Source organism: Nuphar pumila, chromosome 13 (assembly GCF_984573655.1).
Source record: "Nuphar pumila chromosome 13, dmNupPumi1.hap1.1, whole genome shotgun sequence".
NCBI classification, from domain to species: Eukaryota; Viridiplantae; Streptophyta; class Magnoliopsida; order Nymphaeales; family Nymphaeaceae; genus Nuphar; species Nuphar pumila.
The window spans coordinates 79,484,738-79,504,568 of NC_143261.1; the positions used below are offsets into that span (position 1 = coordinate 79,484,738).

Below are 19,831 nucleotides of genomic sequence, written 5' to 3' on the forward strand. Positions count from 1 at the left end.
TTGAACAGTACACATCTTTAATCGCTTATAGAGTTTTCATTTACGAAGGGCGAACATTACAAGCCTTTGTTCATTGTACACAATGGTAATCGCTTTACGATTTTCATTTACGGAGGGTGAGCATTACAATGATATATGAACAGTACACATCTCTAATCGCTTATAGGATTTTCATTTATGAAGGACAAACATTACAAGCCTTTGTTCACTATCCAGAATGGTAATCACTTTACGATTTTTATTTACGAAGGGTGAGCATTACAACGCTTTTTGAACAATACACAACTCTAATCGCTTTTACAATTTTTATTAACGAAAGGTGGACATTACAAGCCTTTGTTCATTGTACACAATGGTAATCGCTTTACGATTTTCATTTACGGAGGGTGAGCATTACAATGCTTTTTGAACAATACACAACTCTAATCGCTTTTACGATTTTCATTAATGAAGGGCAACCATTACAAGGCTTTGTTCACCGTATACATCGCTAATCCCTTTTGTGATTTTCATTTACAAAGTGAGAACATTACAACGATTTGTTCACATAGATAAACTTCATAAAAAGCAAATCACGATAAGACAAATACTATTTGCAAAATGATGTCTATGTCGGAGCCAACATACACATAGTATAATGAGGCATAATGCCTTCTTCTTTTAGAAACCACACTAATGGCCTGAAAGACTTCAAATTTCTCAAATTGTAAGTAGAGATACATGTACAGAGAGTACTCATCTATAAAGGTGACAAATAAGAGTCCAACTTATTCGCGTGTTTAGTAAAATTGAAATTTTATTCCAACCTAGAGAGATTTACATAATTTGTACACAGTTTTACAAAAATTGTATACAAAATTTGGTATACACAGTCTACAAAATCTGTTAGAAATCTTTGTACATCATATTAATCATGGGGGGTCGCGTCGTTCGTTGCCTTATAAGTACTCTTGCTGGCTGATTCTTTTTGTCTTTCACATTTAGAAACTCAGTCAATTTTTGGCATAGTTCGGTGCAGAATCCCGGTATATCATCTTGCAACAAAATTGTAATGTGACACCAATATATAAATTGAGTCTCTAATAACAGAGGATAATAAAGAGCATACATCATCAATATCAGTTTCTCATCCATTATATATTGCTTCAATATACTTCATTACGAATGCGTCACAATCGACACCATTACTTTGTAAAGGAGCATGATCTGCACAGAGCAAGCTCCACTCACCAATGTCGACACCCAAAATGTCTTTTAGGAATCCCTTCTGTGGTTAATGCAAAATATAGTAAAATTTGGGCCACCATAAAAGATATGATATACTTATAAACAAAAACTTACCAACTACATAACGTCACGTTGTACACTAGTGTGAAAGTCCAATGAGTTATAGCACCGTAGTTGTTTTTTCCGTAAATGCATCACGTATAAGACCCAATGCTTAACAGTTTGCCAGAGTGTATGAATCAATATCTGTGAATCGCTACAATATATTAGAAATCGATAGACAAATCATGTTAGAAATGTTAGGCCTAAACCTTGGACAAACGGTTTATTCACTTACAACATTACTTGACCAAAAGTCTCTGCAGTGATCATCGTTACCCCAGCATGGTAGTGCATCTTGAAATCCAATGGTATATGGCTTTCGACGGATGTAAGTCTGTTGTCCGAAAGAGTGGTAATAGTAAGGTTAAAACATAGAGCAACAAGAGTAAATCAAAAAAGAAAATAAACAAATAAGAGTATCGATATACCATAAAATAAGGGGTGACAATGCGTCTAGTATTGCTTGTTGTGCTGCTTATATACATGACGAAGTCAGATATAGTCTGCATGCAAAGAAATATGAACTTGTTAACATACATATTCATGACATACGTAAATATATAACTGTTAGTGGTTTCATACGTACAAAATTACTGATAGTGTTTCCATCTGCAAATTCATCTTGCAACCGATTAATGTTCTGTTGGAGCTCTTTGCAGCGTTTTCGCCCACCTTTTTTTGTGGATGTTTCACTGACATAAGCAGAATATTCAGTAAACGACATTGAAATTGCTTTCTACACTACATAACAAAAATCGAATATACAACATAAAAGAGGCAAATATTGTAAAAACTAGTCACAAGGTTTAGAAAATATATGCCTGAATCACCATCGTTGGTCGTGTAGCTGTGATCATCTCCTTTGTCACCATCGCTGGTCGTCTTCATCGACATCGTTGTCCGTATAGCTATCATTGTCTCCTTCCTCGATATGGATACCCTCTTTGCGATAAAGCAGGTTATATGTTCGTTTCACAAACACATCATTCTAAAGGAATCGTTGGTTCCTTAATCATGAAGCAAAGTGAAGCGACACCCTTCTGAACTTGTGCGACATGTCATTCATATATAAAGAAAATATTGTTTCACCTACGAACCATTTTCAAAAACTGCGTGCAAATTAATTACATTGTGCATTAATTAAATAAAAAACATTGTTTCATCTGACTTTTACAAAACTAGTCAACGCGATATGACGTATCAGTCTAAACATCATATCGATTTGTTTATTGTTTTCTTTTTTGCCATTTATGAATCAGTCATTGTGTAAATCATGATAGGACATATTGTTCACATTGACAAAGCTCGTAACAGCAAATCGCAATAGGACAAATATTATTAAATTATGAAACTTAAAGTATTGTGGTTGTAAGTTGATTTGTATTTATTAAGTTACCTAGATTTGTATTTATTAAATTACCTAGATTTGTAGTCTGAACAATGTCTCGATTTGTATGATGGGTTTAGGTGAGGGAGTGACTCGACCCGACCGGACCCGTTGTCCAGGTCTAAAACCCTAATCTATTTAACCTCTCTTCCTCTTTCTTTTCTGCGTGTTCTTTCTACCTTTGCTTGATGGATGGTGTTTAATGCAGATATCGTAGTTGTTTCATGTCGTTCGGAAAGATATATATATATATATATATATATATATATATATATATATAATCATTGATGATGATTATAGTGGTTATCTTCTATGGATACATCGATATATTTATGACACATACGACTATGGCGTATTTGTCATGCAGTATATCGAAGCTTATGCAGAATATAACGACCATAATTATCCTCAATTTTTGTTGTCATACCGAAACAAGCACATACATTTTGCATGATAGATAGGTGGGTGCTGATGACCATTTATTTGATCTATTCCTACTGTCGGACTCTCAATTGTTTGCAAACCATATGTTTCAGTTGAAAAAATATTTGCCTAATCTTCGATATACTTCATGACAAATATTTTAGTCGTGTGAGTTGCATCTTCTTTGCTTGTTGGGATCCATACCTTTATCCGCTGTCAATATACATCATGACAAAAAACTTGCAAACAGATAAGGACCTCCATTGGTAGATAGATTTGCCTTCAATCGTTCTCAGTGATTACCGAAGGCCACTGAGTAAACTGAAAGTGTTGATGCTAATGATGATGTCTGTTTCAAAGCACATCACTATTTAGACGTGGGTTGATGCTGCTGATGATGTCTATTTTCTTTGATGATGATGATGGTCATGTATTGTATCTAAGCAAAACCATTGGTCATGATGTATTGTAACTAAATACTCATGTAAATGAATGTGGTTGTAATATATCGTTAAAATTATTTATAATAACGAGTGCTAAATATCTTACGACTGTTACTAAGAATGCTAACGATTACAACGATGTACACTAATAAAAGTTAAATGCTAAAGCGATAACGATTTGTACTAAGGAATACAAATTCCAGCAATGATCATTACTTATGAATGTAAACGATTACAACAATTTACAGTATTGAAAGTTAAATGCTAAAGCTATAATGATATGTACTAAGGAATACAAAATCTTGCAAAGATCATTACTTAAGAATGCAAACGATTGCTACGATTTATAGTACTGAAAGTTAAATGCTTAAGCGATAACGATTTGTATTAAGGAATACAAAATCCTGCAACTATCATTACTTATGAATGCAAACGATTAGAACGATTTACAGTACTGAAAGTTAAATGCTAAAGCCGTAACGATATGTACTAAAGAATACACAATCCAGCAAAGATCATTACTTAAGAAGGCAAACAATTACTATGATTTACAGTACTGGAAGATAAATGTTAAAGCGATAACAAACAGTACTGAAAGATAAATGTTAAAGCGATAACGATTTGTACTAAAGAATACAAAAGCCTGCAATGATCATTACTTAAGAATGAAAATGATTACAACGATTTATAGTACTGAAAGATAAATACTAAAGAGATAACGATTTGTACTAACAAAGATAAAATCCAGCAACGATAATTACTTAAGAATGCTAAACATTTCAATGATTTATACTACTGAATGCTAAATACTGAAATGATTATAAACGATTTTAAACCATTTACCTCATTTAATTGTAGACCATCTAAAATGAACTTAGCATTATCTTGCTTTACATTAATTCTAGACCACCAGCCGATCTTTGAAAAAACACAAATCGCAGGGCCACATTAAGGCCGCAATGCCATAATATGCTCCCACGCCCAATTCTATAAAATAAATATATTAGTAAGACTATAACCTTCAATAATCTTTTCTTTTTACTTTTTAATTTTTATTAGTCATTGTGTAATTCGTGATAAGACAAATCATTGTACATGTATTGTATCTGAATCAATATACCAGATATTGTCCCAGAGTGATATACACAATGATGTTTGTATCAGTCAAGTTAACTTGATTTGTTCTTTATTAAGTCTAAACATCGTGTCGATTTATTATTATTTTTTCCGCCATTTTTAATGTCATTGTGTAAATTGCGATGGAACATATCTTTCCCTAGGACAAAGTTCATTAAGGAAAATCGTAATAGGATATTCAAACAGACTTGGCTCGATTATTTGATGGGTTTAGGTGGGATGACTGTACAGATCGTGATAGAACACCTTCTATAAAAATAAATCATTATCTCTTATATACAACTGATTGCAAGTCAATCGCGATCTCTTATAAAAAATAAATGCGATCAATTTTATTTATGAAGGCCGAACATTACAAAGATCTGTTCAGTGGCACTTGTGTGTTATAATTATTAAAAAAAGAATTAAATAATTAAAATATGTCATGTTACATAAAATAATTATAGAATTACAACAAAGAATTATAGAATTATAATAAATAATTATCGAGATAAAAAGAATCACTATTGTTTATTCAGTGACACTTGCCGACTCATATGGACTATGACATACAAATCGTCTCTTTTTTTTCTTGGTGGACTCTCTATCCTCGGTGGCCTCTTGGTTCTCTCAATCTTATTATAAACACTAGTCATCATCTCTACCAGTGACCGTATTTGTCTCCCCAAATTGCTCACCTCTTTCCGTAAGTCTTTATTCTTCCTCTTCAACATCTCGAACCTTGTGCTAGAGACTACATTCTCTCTTATGAGTTGTGTTCGCTCCTCATCGTGTACTGTTACTGAGGTAATCATTGTTGTAGCCGGAGGGAGACGATTGACGTGTTTTCTATGCTGGGATGCGACATGATGGGGGATAGGAGAGAGGCATAGGTTCTCAATATTCTCAATCTCCAGATTTCGATGCATGAGTTCCTAATATTTTTAGAAATAGTTGGGATCATATTGTCGTTCTTTATAATCATATGCTATGGCACAAACACCTACTTTGTTCCAGCTATCCAATTGTTCCCTGTAACATTTGTGCCAATTCACATTCTTGGCCCCACCACTATTCATCTTCCTTCTGACTTCCACAGACTTCTTTGGGATAGACTGTCCCAAGCCAGATTGTAGGAGAACTTGACTACCATGTTGCAACTCGGCTTCATAATTGTTAAACAGCCAAATATCGCGGTCAGACAACCTCACACCCTCAACAATAAGCTCTTGGTCCTCATCCTCCCCATCTTCATGCGGTCGCCACACAACCTGTACATTGGAGATTATGGTTTAGGTATAGATGATTATTTATGCTAATAAATGCTAAATATTAAAATTATTTATAATAACAAGTGTTAAATGTATTACAACGACTGTTACTAAGACTGCAAACGATTACTACTATTTACAGTACTAAAAGATAAATGCTAAAGCGACAATGATTTGTACTAACGAAGACAAAATCCTGCAGCAATGATTACGTAAGAATGCTAAACATTTCAATGATTTATACTATTGAATGATAAATGTTGAACCGATTGTAAACAATTTTAAACCATTTACTTTATTTAGTTGTAGATCTTTTAAAATGAACTTAGCACTATCCTCCTTGACATTTATTATAGCTCACTGACCGATCTTTATAATACCACAAATCGCAGGGCCATACTAAGAACGCAACACGATAATATGCTCTCACGCACAGGCCTACAAAAATAATATATTAGTAAGATTACAACCTTCAATGAGCTTAGTTTATAAGTACTAAATATGTAATAAACAAATACCTAAACAAATGACCAAAACCCCCAATGGTTTTCGTACCCTTACTCGCACGACAAAGTTGATTGTACAAGTGTGCGAGTATAGCATCAACCCATGCATAGTTGTCGACTTCATCTAAGTCTTTAAGGAACTGCAGCCACAAGTAACTTATTCTCGAACCAGAATAATAAAAAAATAAAGTAAGACAAAAAAAATAAAGAAGGAAGCCGCACAACTCTTTGTTAGCTCGTTCAGATGCATATGTAGCAGACCGACCTTTCCATTTATTAACAAAAAAAAAACTTTCATCGATGTAGAATTGCTTCCATTAGAAATACATTGACTTCAGTCGTCTATCGACATTCCTAGAAGAACCATGCACTTTTCCCTTGCGCTATAGTTTAAATCCCGTAATAGGACAACACTGCCATGACACTTAAGGCCAGTAATCAGCGTCACATCTTTTAGGTCATGGTGATCTCAAAAGAATCAAACTGGAATGTGTTCGTCTGATGATTCCACTTATTTACCAGGTGGGTCATGGTGTTCCAGCACGTTTCAAAATAATGATAGTCGAGAACGCCGCCGAAGTGCATATTTTGTAATCGATCATTCTGATATTCACTCAGCTGTCCATACCACGACAGAACTACATGCCACTGACACTGCCCTCCGAGCTTTTCACCTTGTGCTCTACTTCTCTTCTAACCTCCTTGTAATACAAAATAGTATATTATTTATATCAATTGTAAATTAGTCTCATTTGTACTTCTATACCTCGTTGTAGATAATAATCGCTATAAATAGTAATCGTTGCACACACACTATCACAGTAATCGCTAACATAATAATTGCTATACATAATAATCGATATCACAGTAATCACTATACATAGTAATACCTATTATAGTAAATCATTCACAGTAATCGTTATCACATTAATCACTATCACAATAATTGTTATACATAATAATCACTATCACAGTAAAACCTATCACAGTAAATCATGGCATACATGATTGATTTACGTACCTTGGTCATAATTTTTTTCTCTTCATCCCCTCCCTTTCTTGTTGCTCTGCCACCTCCAATTGCTTTTCTACTTCTTCCATCCTTCGCTCCATTGCCTCCCTCATCTGCTTTTCAATTTCTTCATTCCTTTCCCTTTCCTTCTCTTCATCCTACTTTTTCCTTTTCTTTTCCTTCTCTTCCTCTTCATGCTTCTTTCTTTCTCTTTCTTTATCTTCCTCATCCTCCTTCTCCTTCCTTTGACTTTCCTTCTCTTCCTTATCCTCCTTATCCTTCATTTGCCTTTCCTTCCCTTTCTCGTCCTCCTCCTTCCTTTGCCTTTCCTTCTCTTCCTCATCCTGATGCTTCTTCCTTTGCTTTTCATCTTCCATCTTCATCATTTGCCTTTTCTTCTTTTATTCCTCCTTCTTATTCTTCAATTGCCTTTCCCTCTCCTCCTCTTCCTTATTCTTTTTTTGCCTTTTTATCTCCTCTGCCTCAATTTTCATTTGCCTTATCCTCCTTTGTTTTTCAAAATATTCTTGCTTCATCAGTTGCCTTTCCTTCTCTTTCTCCTCCTTTTTCTTCTTCAATTGTCTTTCCCTCTCCTCTTCCTCCTCCTTATTCTTTTTTTGCCGTTCCCTCTCCTCCTCCTCCTTATTATTTTTTTGCATTTCATTCTCCTCCTCCTTTTTTTGCTTTTTCTTCTATTCGTCATCATTCTTCTTCTTTATCTTTAGTTCTTCCTCATTCTTCCTTTGGTCTTCAGCCTTAATATCTGATGAATAATCCTCTGCATAATACAATTCCAACGCACTGTTCCGGTCTTTATCATTCTCAATCTTTATTATATTTTGGTACCTTTCATAACACTCATATAGATAGGATTTACAAATAACTTCTCTAATATTCATCCCATAGAACGAAGGAGGATTTCTTGTTTGAGGAGCTTTAGACATTGCTAACCCGCATAACACATAAATTTAACCGCATCATTATATGTTACAACCGCCTCCCCAAGTATATATTAATACAAATTATCCCATTAGTTACACAATCACCAATATTACAAATCGTTGCAATATTTAGCTTCATAAGTAAATATTGTTGTAAGATTTAGCAAACTTAAGTACAAATTGAGGTAATTTTATAAATAATATCGATAGTGCTTTAAATATAAAAATTATTGTTGCTTCAAACTTATAAATCATTGTATAAATCGCAACCTTTATAAGTATATATCATTGTAATGTGTAGCTTCATACATATACATTATTGTACGATTTATCAAACTTTAATACAAATCGTGGTAGTTTCATTAAATCGTTATTGTTTCAAACGTATAAATCGTTGTTGCATCGAACATACAAATTGTTGTAGAAATTTAGCCTTCATAAGTGCACATCGTTGAAATATTTGGTCTTCATAAGAACAAATCGTGCTAACTATTTTTCGATGCCCAGAAGGTGGATAGGTATAAATCATTTTGTTTCAGTATGAAAATAGGTGTTATTTAACATGAATAGTAAAACCAGTTATAAGATTTAGCAATCATATTTACAAATCAATTTATTTGCATAACGAAGCCTTGATAATCCGACAGTGTTGGAGAAACACTCAGAAGGTAGACACAGCCGACGGTGGCAACGATGCTGTCACTGCGCAGACGATGATAAAGGATGCTCCGGTGGCAGTAGACAATGAAAAAAGGTGCTTCGACGGTAGCAGACGACGACAATAGATGCTTCGACGATAGCAGAAGACGATACAACTGCTATTCTGGTGGTAGGAGACGATGACAAAGTTTGCGTCGTCAAAGAGAACTCGTGCAAAAGTTTACTGCTTAGGGCGAAAACAGAATGTTTGAACTATAAAGAGTTAACATCATTCTCGAACCGCCATTTCACTTTTCTAGGTGGAGGATCTCGAACTGTTGTTTCCTTTTTTTTGAATGAAGAATATTTTTGTCATCTTTCCAAACCGTCATTTCATGGCAAAAATGGTGAGAAAATGTACTTATGTCTTTGCAATCACACCAAATTATGATGCTAATTGATGCAGACACACACGAGGATACGAACCCCATGAGCTTATATACATGGCGCTCATTGAGACCCACGAACATGCACTGTGGTTAACAACCGTCTTCGGGTGGGAACATATAACCTTCTTCGGTTTGTTTCACTAATGGGGTTCTGCTTGTCTGACAGGAGTAGCTAGTGCAAGTCACCCTGTGTTGGGGGAGGTTCCAAGTTCAAAACCTGATGATGTAGTTGTATAAGTGATAGGGGTTCAACTTGTCTTTGAAAAAACAAAAGGGCTTATCAAACAAACGCCTCTCATAATTGGAAAACGAGAAGGATATATATTTATATAATCTCTCTCTCTCTCTCTCTCTCTCTCTATATATATATATATATATAGAGAGAGAGAGAGAGAGAGAGAGAGAGAGAGAGAGTGTTTCTTCTCATCCCTCGGCCCGCCCGCGATGACAGAGGAGAACTGCCCTAAGTCTTCTAAAGAATCCGTAGCATCTGCGAACGCCAGGCAGAGGTACTCCCACCCTAATTCATTCCTTCCCTCTTGTTGTTTTATGCTATGTGGGACGATGCAAGAAAAGAGAAACCCTAATTTCCCGTGTTATGTCCTTCCTTACTCGAATTGTTGCATGTCATTCATGTGTTTTGCTGCCCATTCGATTTACGGGAAGTTTTCAACCTGACTGTTTCGGAAAACCCTTCAATTTCGCGTAATTCAGAGAAGGAATCACACGCGATTGATTCCCTTTCCCTTGTTCAAGGGTTTTTGTTGTCCGTTGCTCTCTCTTCTTTCCGAAAAATTGCGATACTCGTGCAAGATGAAGGCGATAAATTATTCAAGGAACGGAAAAATTTGTTTTCAGGGTTTCATTGTAAAGATATTTCAAACCGACTTCAGATGGGTTTTTCGGAGATTGTTCGCTCTGGTGTGGACACTCAAAATTGCAAAGTTGTTCATCTAAGAAAATAGAAAATGATGAAAGGGAGGTCGAATCACTGAACATAAGAGGGAAAAAGACGTTAAATATGATGAAAAGTAAGGGTTCAGAAATGGAGAATAGCGGAGAAACATGGAGGATGGCATGAAGGTATGAATAAGAGAGAGTTTTGGGGTTATGTCTTATTAAATAGTCAACGAGAGAATAAAAAACAAAGAAGAAGATGCTTGATTCTGCAACGAGGAAGGAAATTGAGCTTGATCGGTGATCATGGCATGCGCATGCTTTCTTTGAAGATGATGATGATGACGATGAAGGGGGAGGAAGGGGATTGTTATTCTTAGGGGGCATTTGTGTGTCACTGAAAGTGGGTTGTTTTCCGCGTAAAAGCATCGATGCGTTTCGGCGGGGCCCACAGTGACAACACAAACACTGGAATCGTGCATTTCTGCGGAAAACCCTCGATGGGTGTGCCATTTTACACACTGGAAGTGGGTTTTCCGCGGAAATGGTTTCCATTGGGGTAGTCCGATTCCATTTCGGCGGCAGTGGAATCCAAGGAAGGGGGTGCCACTGCACCCCCATTCCGTGACATGCAAACGCCCCCTTATTGTTTTCTGTACTGGCAGCACTTGCAGTGAAAACTGCGCTTTATTATGTCATGTGGGTAATTGTCGCATGGCAACAGATTTTCGCTTTTGATGCGTCATCGAGTACGGACCAAGGCTAAATTAAAGTCTTACAGTAGTCCACTTCACTCCTGCACCGTATCCCTCCGCCAGAAACAACTAGGCATATTATATGTGCTATTTATATACCATTCCTCCAGAAAACTGATTTATCGCTGTATCTATGGCCCTATGTGTGAGAAATATCCCTGGGCTACGGTGCACCATGCACACAGTGCTTTGAGGAAGCTGACATGGCTGCGTTGGAACAAAGCGGAGAGGAAAAGGTGCAAGAGTTGATATGGTGGGGTGGGTGGGTGTGGGTGTTTTTCTTGGATGTGCATGTTCATATGTGTGTCTGTGTGCTTGCGTATGTGCACATGTGTATGTTTTACATGTGGATGGAAGCGTGTTGGTTGCTGGAAATATATTCAATATCTCTTTGTATCCTGTTAATGGTTTTATGTTTATAGTTACTAATTGATATCCTCGAGAATATGAAATTATGAATTGTACATAATCCCATCATCAACACACAATAGAACAAGTAATTCCTTCGCAAACATAGATCCTCTTTTTGCTTGGAAACTGATGCCTGGGCCTATCTCGGGGATCTTTAGTTTGGATTTCCAGCATTGCTATAACCATGACATGGTTGAACTATGGAGCAAGGGTAGAAAACGTCCATCAAGGATGTTGCAATAAGTTCATTGCTTGTCACTGATTTTGCAATATGAATTTGTGTTGAGGCTGATATATCTGTGAGAATATAACTAAGTAGACTGCATAACTTGTTCAAAATGTATGATACAGCATAAACTGAACAGATACCATGCGGTTGGTATCTTTATGCAATACCAACCATGACATAGTTATGTACCTATGTCGTGGCACTGATCTATCCATCTCTGAAATTGTGTATAGGATTAGGTGGTCATGCATGATACCGGTTTTTTATTACAGAAGGTAGGAACCAATTATCAGAATAATCATCAGTTTAATGTAGTATTTCGTTTGTCGACAAAATTTTGTTTTTTCTAATTTTGTTTTAGTATCAGGGTGCTTTATGAGCTTGCATTTTTGTTATTCTGTGATATTGACGTCTTAATCTCATAATACCTCGTATTGATGATTCCTTTTTTTGCTATTTGTTTTACAATTTCTATTTCTTATGTGTATCTAGAATTTCTTAATTTAACTGTATATTTACAGGAGAAAGAGGAAATGGGATCAACCTGCCGAGTCATTAGTTTCAGCTGGATTACATATACCAAGTGTCTGTCCACCCAGCAGCATGGGAGCTGTTGCTGTTGCCATTCCTGGTGTTGCTTCACCTTCTGTTGCTATTCCAACAGCTTTGATTCCAACTGTTTCTGCAACTGTACAACAAGTTTATCAAGCACCTCTTTTACATCACAGTGCAGCCTCTATAGTCCACAAGCTAAATCAAGTAAGCAACCTGAGATTTTTTTGTCACATGTTTCCTGCATTTGTGATTACATGATGTTGTTATCATTAATTAAACATAAGCCATTTCTCATACATGAACCTCTTATGGAGCTTGATGTTACTCTCTCTCTCTCTCCCCCTATATATATGTATGTATGCATTTATGCTGTCACATAGGTGCGGGTGCAGATGTGGATGCGGCACTTTAAAAAAATTTAGGTGCGGGGAGGGTATATCTATATAATTTTTAACCGAACCTAGTAGGCTTATGTTCGGTTCTGCTGAACCTAAGCCTGGGTGTAATGAAACAAGAGTGCACAATCACAATGCCAGCGAAGGGCTACACAAGTGCAAAAATATACTATGGTCTCTAATGGACCAATGCCAATCTCATAAATGAGATATACAAAAGCACGAATTCCACAAGAGCACAATATAAAAATAGATCTTGTATTAACACATAAAAATGCTTTGGAAAAAGGATACTTTACGAAGAGGGGTGAAGCTCTATTTATAGAGCCTCACATGCATTGAAGTTGGACTGCCTCCCCGACAGTTCTTTTGAATTTACATAATAAAAAAACAAAATAAAAAAAACAAAAAAACTTTACAACCCCTATTGGATTGTACTAAATTATATGTTATTAAATAACCAAAATACCCCTGATATACATATATTATATAAATATATGTATATCAATTAGGTATAAATATATACACAATACTTTAACACTCCCGCACAAACTTACGGTGAAATCACCGAAAGTTTGCTAAGAAGATACAAAAGTCCTGGTAGAGAAAGAGTTTTGGTGAAGAAGTTTGCAATTTGAAACTCGGACATAACATATGATAAAATAATCATACCCTTTAAGTATTCTTCTCGAACATAGTGGCAATCCATCTCAATATGTTTCGTTCGCTCATGAAATGTGTGATTGATGGCTATATATATGGTACTTTTTGTTAATTCTTGAATCATCAGGATCTGTTGCAGTGAATAGAGGAAGACACGATGGGAAGGGTTGATATCAGTTGTATACCCACAACAACAATCGTTAGCTACAAATATGATTTCATTAACATATATTTTGGTTTACAATAATTTAGGGTACTAAACTACCCTGCAACAGAAAATAGAAATTACAACAAAGCCATTATTAAGTGGCTGACGCGACACATAACACACACGGGTCTGGATCTGGCTCCAATAAAATCCAGTCCAATAACTGATTCTATTTTTCACCCCCCTTCAAGTTGTGCATGGTCTTATACCATGAACAACTTGTTTTTGAGTGCCCAAAACCTGTCTTTAGTTAATTCTTTAGTGAACAGATCTGCTACTTGATCTTCAGTTCTCACAAATTTAGGTTCAATCTCCTTCTCTTCAACCTTCTGCCGCACAAAATGTTGATCTATCTCAATATGCTTGGCTCGACTGTGGTGGATTGGGTTAAAAGATATGTTGGTAGCACTTTGATTATCACATAGCAAAGATGATCGTGAAATTTCTTCCCCTACTTCTGTCAATATGTGCTTGACCCATGTAAATTCTGCAGTGGCAACAACCATAGATCAATACTCCGCCTCAATGTTTGACCTAGCTACAACTTTCTGTTTCTTACTACTCCAGGAGACCAAGTTTTGTCCAATGAAAGCACAATACCCCGAGACAGATCTTTGCTCATCTGGATCCCCGACCCAATCCGCATCACTGTAGACAACAATTTTATGCGTGCTTTGTCCTGTCGGCCTTTGCTTGTAGAGAAGTCCATCACCAATTGTCCCCTTTAAATATCTAAGGATTCTTTTGACCACTTCCATGTGTCCAGTGCGCGCGGTTCATGCATGAATTGAGACACCTGGTTGACTGAGTAGACAATGTCAGGTCGGGTGAACGTAAGATACTGTAACATCCCAACTAGGCTCTGATATCTGGTAGGGTCCTCGTATAAATCCCTATCTTGGACGCTCAATTTTTGATGAAGAATGCTTGGAGTGGCTAAAGGCTTACAATCCTTCATACATGCTTTGCTCAGGACATCCACTGTGTATTTGTGCTGGGTGAGTGCCAACCCATCTTCTCTTCTATCAACTTTCACCCCAAGAAAATATCGCAAGTCTCCAAGGTCTTTCATTTTAAATCTCTGACTTAACAGTTGTTTCACCTTTGCAATTTGATCCTCTGAGTTACCTGTAATAACAATATCATCCACATATATAACCAGTAAAGTATCTATATCTCCACTTTTGAATATAAACATGGAATGGTCTAGAAGAGATCGACGAAAACCATGTTTCTGTATCTCAGATGAAAAACTGTCAAACCAGGAGCGGGACACCTGCTTCAGCCCATAGAGGGCTCTCCTCAATCTGCAGACGTAGTTCCTAGGATCCCCTTCTGCATATCCAGGAGGCTGTTCCATGTAGACCTCCTCCTTTAAGTCGCCATGCAGTAAGGCATTTTTTACGTCGAGCTGACTGAGTTTCCATCCATGTTCAACTGCTAGGGAAATAATAATTCTAATGGTCCCCGTTCTCACAACTGGGTTGAAGGTCTCGTCATAATCCTGACCTGGCGCCTGTGTAAATCTTTTAGCTACAAGTCTTGCCTTATACCTTTCAATGCTTCTGTCTGGCTTGTACTTTATTTTATACACCCACTTGCATCCTACCACATTCCTGTTGGACGGTCTTGGGACAATCTCCCATGTTCCACACTCATGCAAAGCTTCCATCTCACCATTCATGGCTTCCACCCATTTTTTAGAATTATTTGCTTGATAGAATGTGACAGGTTCATCCTCTTTCTGTAGAGCCGTCATGAACAACTGAAAGTCCATAGATAAATTGTCATAACTAACCCATCTTTCAATTGGGTGACGAACATGAGTGGACCTCCTGTCATCAAGAGTACGCGAGAAAGTGGATGATTGTTCAGTCCCTTGTCTCGAAATAGGTGAATCCTCCCCATTTCGTCGGGTGTAAATGATGCCCTTATACTTGTCTGGTCCAAGCGGTAATGTCATTTCTCTTGGAGACGGTGTCTCATCCTCTGTGCCAGTACATTCTTGTGGATACAACTCGAAGGACAATTATCATCAACTTTGCTAAAAAGTTCTGAGCTGAGCCAAGGATGATAGATTTCACCTGGTGGGGAATCTGCAGGAGTCATGTTGGTTTGAAGATCAAAATTCAGCTCATCAAAGATAACATTCCTCGATATCTTGATGCGTTTACTTATGGGATCATAACATCTGTATCCTTTGTAATCGTCTGCATACCCTACAAACCTGCACTTTAATGCCTTGTCCTGAAATTTGTGCCTCAAGGACCCATCAATATGAACATAGCAAACCCCAAAAAAAAAAACATGTAAGTCATGGTAGTTGGGATGAACACCAAAAAGGGAGAAATAAGGTGACTTATTCTCCAAAATAGTCATAGGTAATCTATTTATCACATGAAAAGCTTCCTTCCACAAGGAATTAGGAAGAAGGAAGATTGCTGTCATGCATCATACTCATTGCACTCTCAACAATATATCTATGCTTTCGTTCAACTATCCCATTTTGTTGTGGTGTATGTGGGCAAAAACTCTTTTTTCTATCCCATTAATTTGGAGAAAATGTATGAAGTCACTGGAGGAAAATTCACCGCCTCCATCAGATTGGAAATGTTGAATAGATTCAGAAAACTGGTTTTTGACTAGAGAATGAAAGTTTTGGAACAAAGAAAAAACTTCAAATTTACTTTTCATAAAGTATATCCAAGTGTAACGAGAGTAATTATCGACAAAGATTGAGTAGTATCTGCTTCCAGAATCAGAAGTAACAGGAGCAGGCCTCCACACGTCAGAACAAATAGTCTCAAAAGGCTTTGAAGCTTTTTTATTAACAGAATTAAAAGGCAGTACATGACTCTTGCATAGACGACAACTGAAACACATTTGATCACTCATCCCTGTATTCAAACTATCTTTAGGAATGAGATTATTGGAAAAAAGCTTTTCAACAAAATGACTCCCACAATGACCCAACCGACTATGCCAAAGATGTGGCTTATTACATTCAAAGACATTCATAACACACTTAGTCGACACTGAAGATGACACAGGTGAATTCTTCGAGATGGAACAAGCAGGACGAGCAGAATCCAAGATATGTTATTGGAAGACGTACATGTTCCCTTGTCTTTTTCTCTCAGCGAACATTTTTCTCATGCGAAGGTCCTTGACCTGCACAGAAAAGGGAGTGAATTCAAATGAGGCATGATTATCATCAACAAGCTTAGAAACAGAAACAATGTTTTTCTTAATGTTGGGAGCATGAAGAACATTAGACAACTTAAGAGTAGAGGTTGACATAGGAACAATGGAGTTCCCAATATGATAGACAAGGTGATGAGTTTCTTCTCCAGTGATGATGCTACTTTTACCAAAATAAGGGATAGGATTAAGAATCTTACCAGCATCACCCGTCACATGGGTGAGTCAACGTACCAAGTCCTGTGATCACTCTGCTTCAGATTCAATCCTGCCAATGCAGATAAAAGTAACTCTCTGATTTCATCATTAGCCTGGGCACTACCAGACTCTCTCTTGACATCTGCCTGTAGAGACTTTCCTTTATTTTGAGGATTAAACCAACAATTTGCCTTAATATGTTTTCTTTTATTACAAAGATAACAAGTGGGTACTGTCTTTTGCCCTTGCACATTTGGCAATATATTTAGTGTAGGCAACAATCCACGTCTACTTTGTCCTCTTCCACGAAACACAAAACCTCCTCGTCCTCGCCCATATGACATTCTTGTAGCAAGGACCTCCTTAGTATTTGTGTGAGACTCTGGCTCCTCAGAAAAACCCTTTAGAGTCATTTCATACTGAATCAATTTGGCACATAACTTTTTAAAAGTTTGGGAGGACAGGCAAGCACAGTAGATGGACTGTCAATAAAAGTTCTATTTAATATCTTTTGCCCTTGCGCATTTGGCAATATATTTGGTGTAGGCAGCCGTCCACGTCCACCTTGTCCTCGTCTTCCACGAAATCCAAAACCTCCTCGTCCTCGCCCATATGACATTCATGTAGCAAGGACCTCCTGAGTATTTGTGTGAGACTGTGGTTCCTCAGAAAAACCCTTCAGAGTCATTTCATACTGAATCAACTTGGCACACAACTCTTCAAAAGTAGGGAGGACATGCAAGCACAGTAGATGGACTGTCAATAAAAGTTCTATTTACATTGCCAATAATCGGACATTCCACAAACGAACCAAGCACATCGAGATTGATTGTCACTACGTACTAGAAGAATTCCTACAAGGCACCATTGATCGAGTATTAAACAAATTGAAGCGCTTGTGTGTGGATTATCGAGCATTAAACAAATTGACTGTTATGAACAAATATCCGCTTTTATTGGCTTTCATTGATCACAAACTTGTTTGATCAGTTGGGTAAAGTTTATGTTTTCTTAAAGTTGGATATGTGATCAGGCTATTGGTAGATTAGAATTGTCGAAGGGGATAAAGCCAAGACCGCTTGCGTGACACGATATGGGGCATTCAAGTTTCTTGTTATGTCATTATGCTTAACGAACACACCCACGACCTTCTTTACACTGATAAATAAGATATTTTACCCTCACCTTGACTAGTTAATCATGGTTTACCTAGACGACATAGTGGTGTACAACAATTCTATGGAGGAGCATGTTCAACACCTTAAAATTGTGTTCCAAACTCTGACATTCTATGGAGGAACACCATTGATCTCCCATATGTCTCCTCAGAATATCAACTGGCGGATTTTTTTACCAAACCTTTCGCTGCTCCTCGATTTCACTTTGTCTTGGACAAACTTTCGGTTATCTGACATTCTATGGAGGAGCACCATTGATCTCCCATATGTCTCCTCGGAATATCAACTGAAGGATTTTTTTACCAAACCTCTCGCTGCTCCTCGATTTCACTTTGTCTTGGACAAACTTTCAGTTATTCAACCGTAAGTTTGAGGGAGAGTGTTAAAAATGTAATCTCATAGATAATCTCATTTGTAATATACCATCATATGTAATCTTTTTCTTTTAGTTTAGTTAGGTTTAGGATTAGGGCAGTTAGCTTTATTTTTAGATTTTTGGACATAATATAAACTTTATGCTTTTTTAACCAAAGTCAAAAAGCATAAAGTAGAGAGTCGTTGGACTCCCAATGACTCCTTCCTTTCTCTCATTTCATTTGTTATAAATAGGGGACTTTCCCCTTTGTAAAGAACAACTTTTGTGTGGGTGTTATCCCACTTGAGTGAGATATATACCTTTTTATTTTTATTTTCGTGCATATTCTTTTTGGTTTGAACCCTAGTGGTTGTTTTGAGTGTGTACTATTTGTGAACCATCGTGGTTCTTGTGAGAGATCTTTTGTGAGCATTTGATAGTGGGCTTCATCTTCTTGAAGATATTTTCACAAACTATACTAAATTATACTTGTAGGTTAATTTTTAGGATTTTATTTTTTTTTTTCTGTATTATTGGTAGCTAGTCCAACATATTCGGCGAAGGCCTAATGATGCTCCAGTTAGAAGGATGGAGAAATGGAAAAATATATTAGTTAAAAGAGGTAGGGGTAGGCCTAGGAAGACATGGATGGAGGTGATAGGAAAGGATATGAATGCTTTGAACCTCACCGAGGACATGGCATTGGATAGAAATGATTGGAGGAGAAGGATTCATGTGGAAGACCCAAAATGATTTTCTTTTTTGGTTCATATCGCCGACCCCAATTGTTTTGGGATGAAGGCGTAGTTGTTGTTTTGTTTTTTGTTTTATTGGTAGCTAGTCCAACTAGCCCGTTGGACTAGCTGTTGGGATCATCTACCATTGGTTTTTGTGTCTTCTTAGGTGAATCATTAATTTCTTGGAGATGCAAGAAGCAACAAAATGTGTCTCTGTTATCCACTGAGGCCGAATACCGAGCCATGACAACTACAACTATGAAGATTGTTTGGATTCACCAGCTGTTGGAAGATATGAGGGTTCTTGTTTAAGGACCCACGAAATTGTGTTATGATAACAAGGGTGCAATATATATTGCTAAGAATCACACTTTTCATGAGCGCATAAAGCATATTGAGATGGACTGCCACTATGTTAGAGAAGAATATCTCAAGAAAGTTATAGATCTACCTTATGTAACATCATAATATCAACTGACTGACTTTTTTACTAAGGCGCTCTCTTCTCCAAAAACAATTTTCTTCTTGACCAA

At 37.0% G+C, this 19,831-nt stretch overlaps 1 protein-coding gene across 6 annotated transcripts in view; it reads left to right on the forward strand.

Moving 5' to 3' along the window:
* Window positions 1-9,894: 9,894 nt before the first annotated feature.
* The window catches only part of RIK (RS2-interacting KH protein), a 35,690-nt gene continuing 25,753 nt past the window's right edge, over window positions 9,895-19,831 (forward strand). For 5 of the 6 annotated variants that reach the window (XR_016427016.1, XR_016427017.1, XR_016427015.1 and 2 more), the window contains exons 1-2: window positions 9,899-10,025; window positions 12,330-12,567. Coding sequence is in view for 3 of the 6 variants with exons in the window: in XM_089984182.1 (XP_089840308.1) it covers window positions 9,961-10,025; window positions 12,330-12,567 (303 nt within the window). In the remaining 3 variants the exon portion in view is untranslated. Of the gene's footprint in view, window positions 10,026-12,329; window positions 12,568-19,831 lie in introns of all 6 variants that reach the window. The other variant, XM_089984183.1, reaches the window with a different exon arrangement.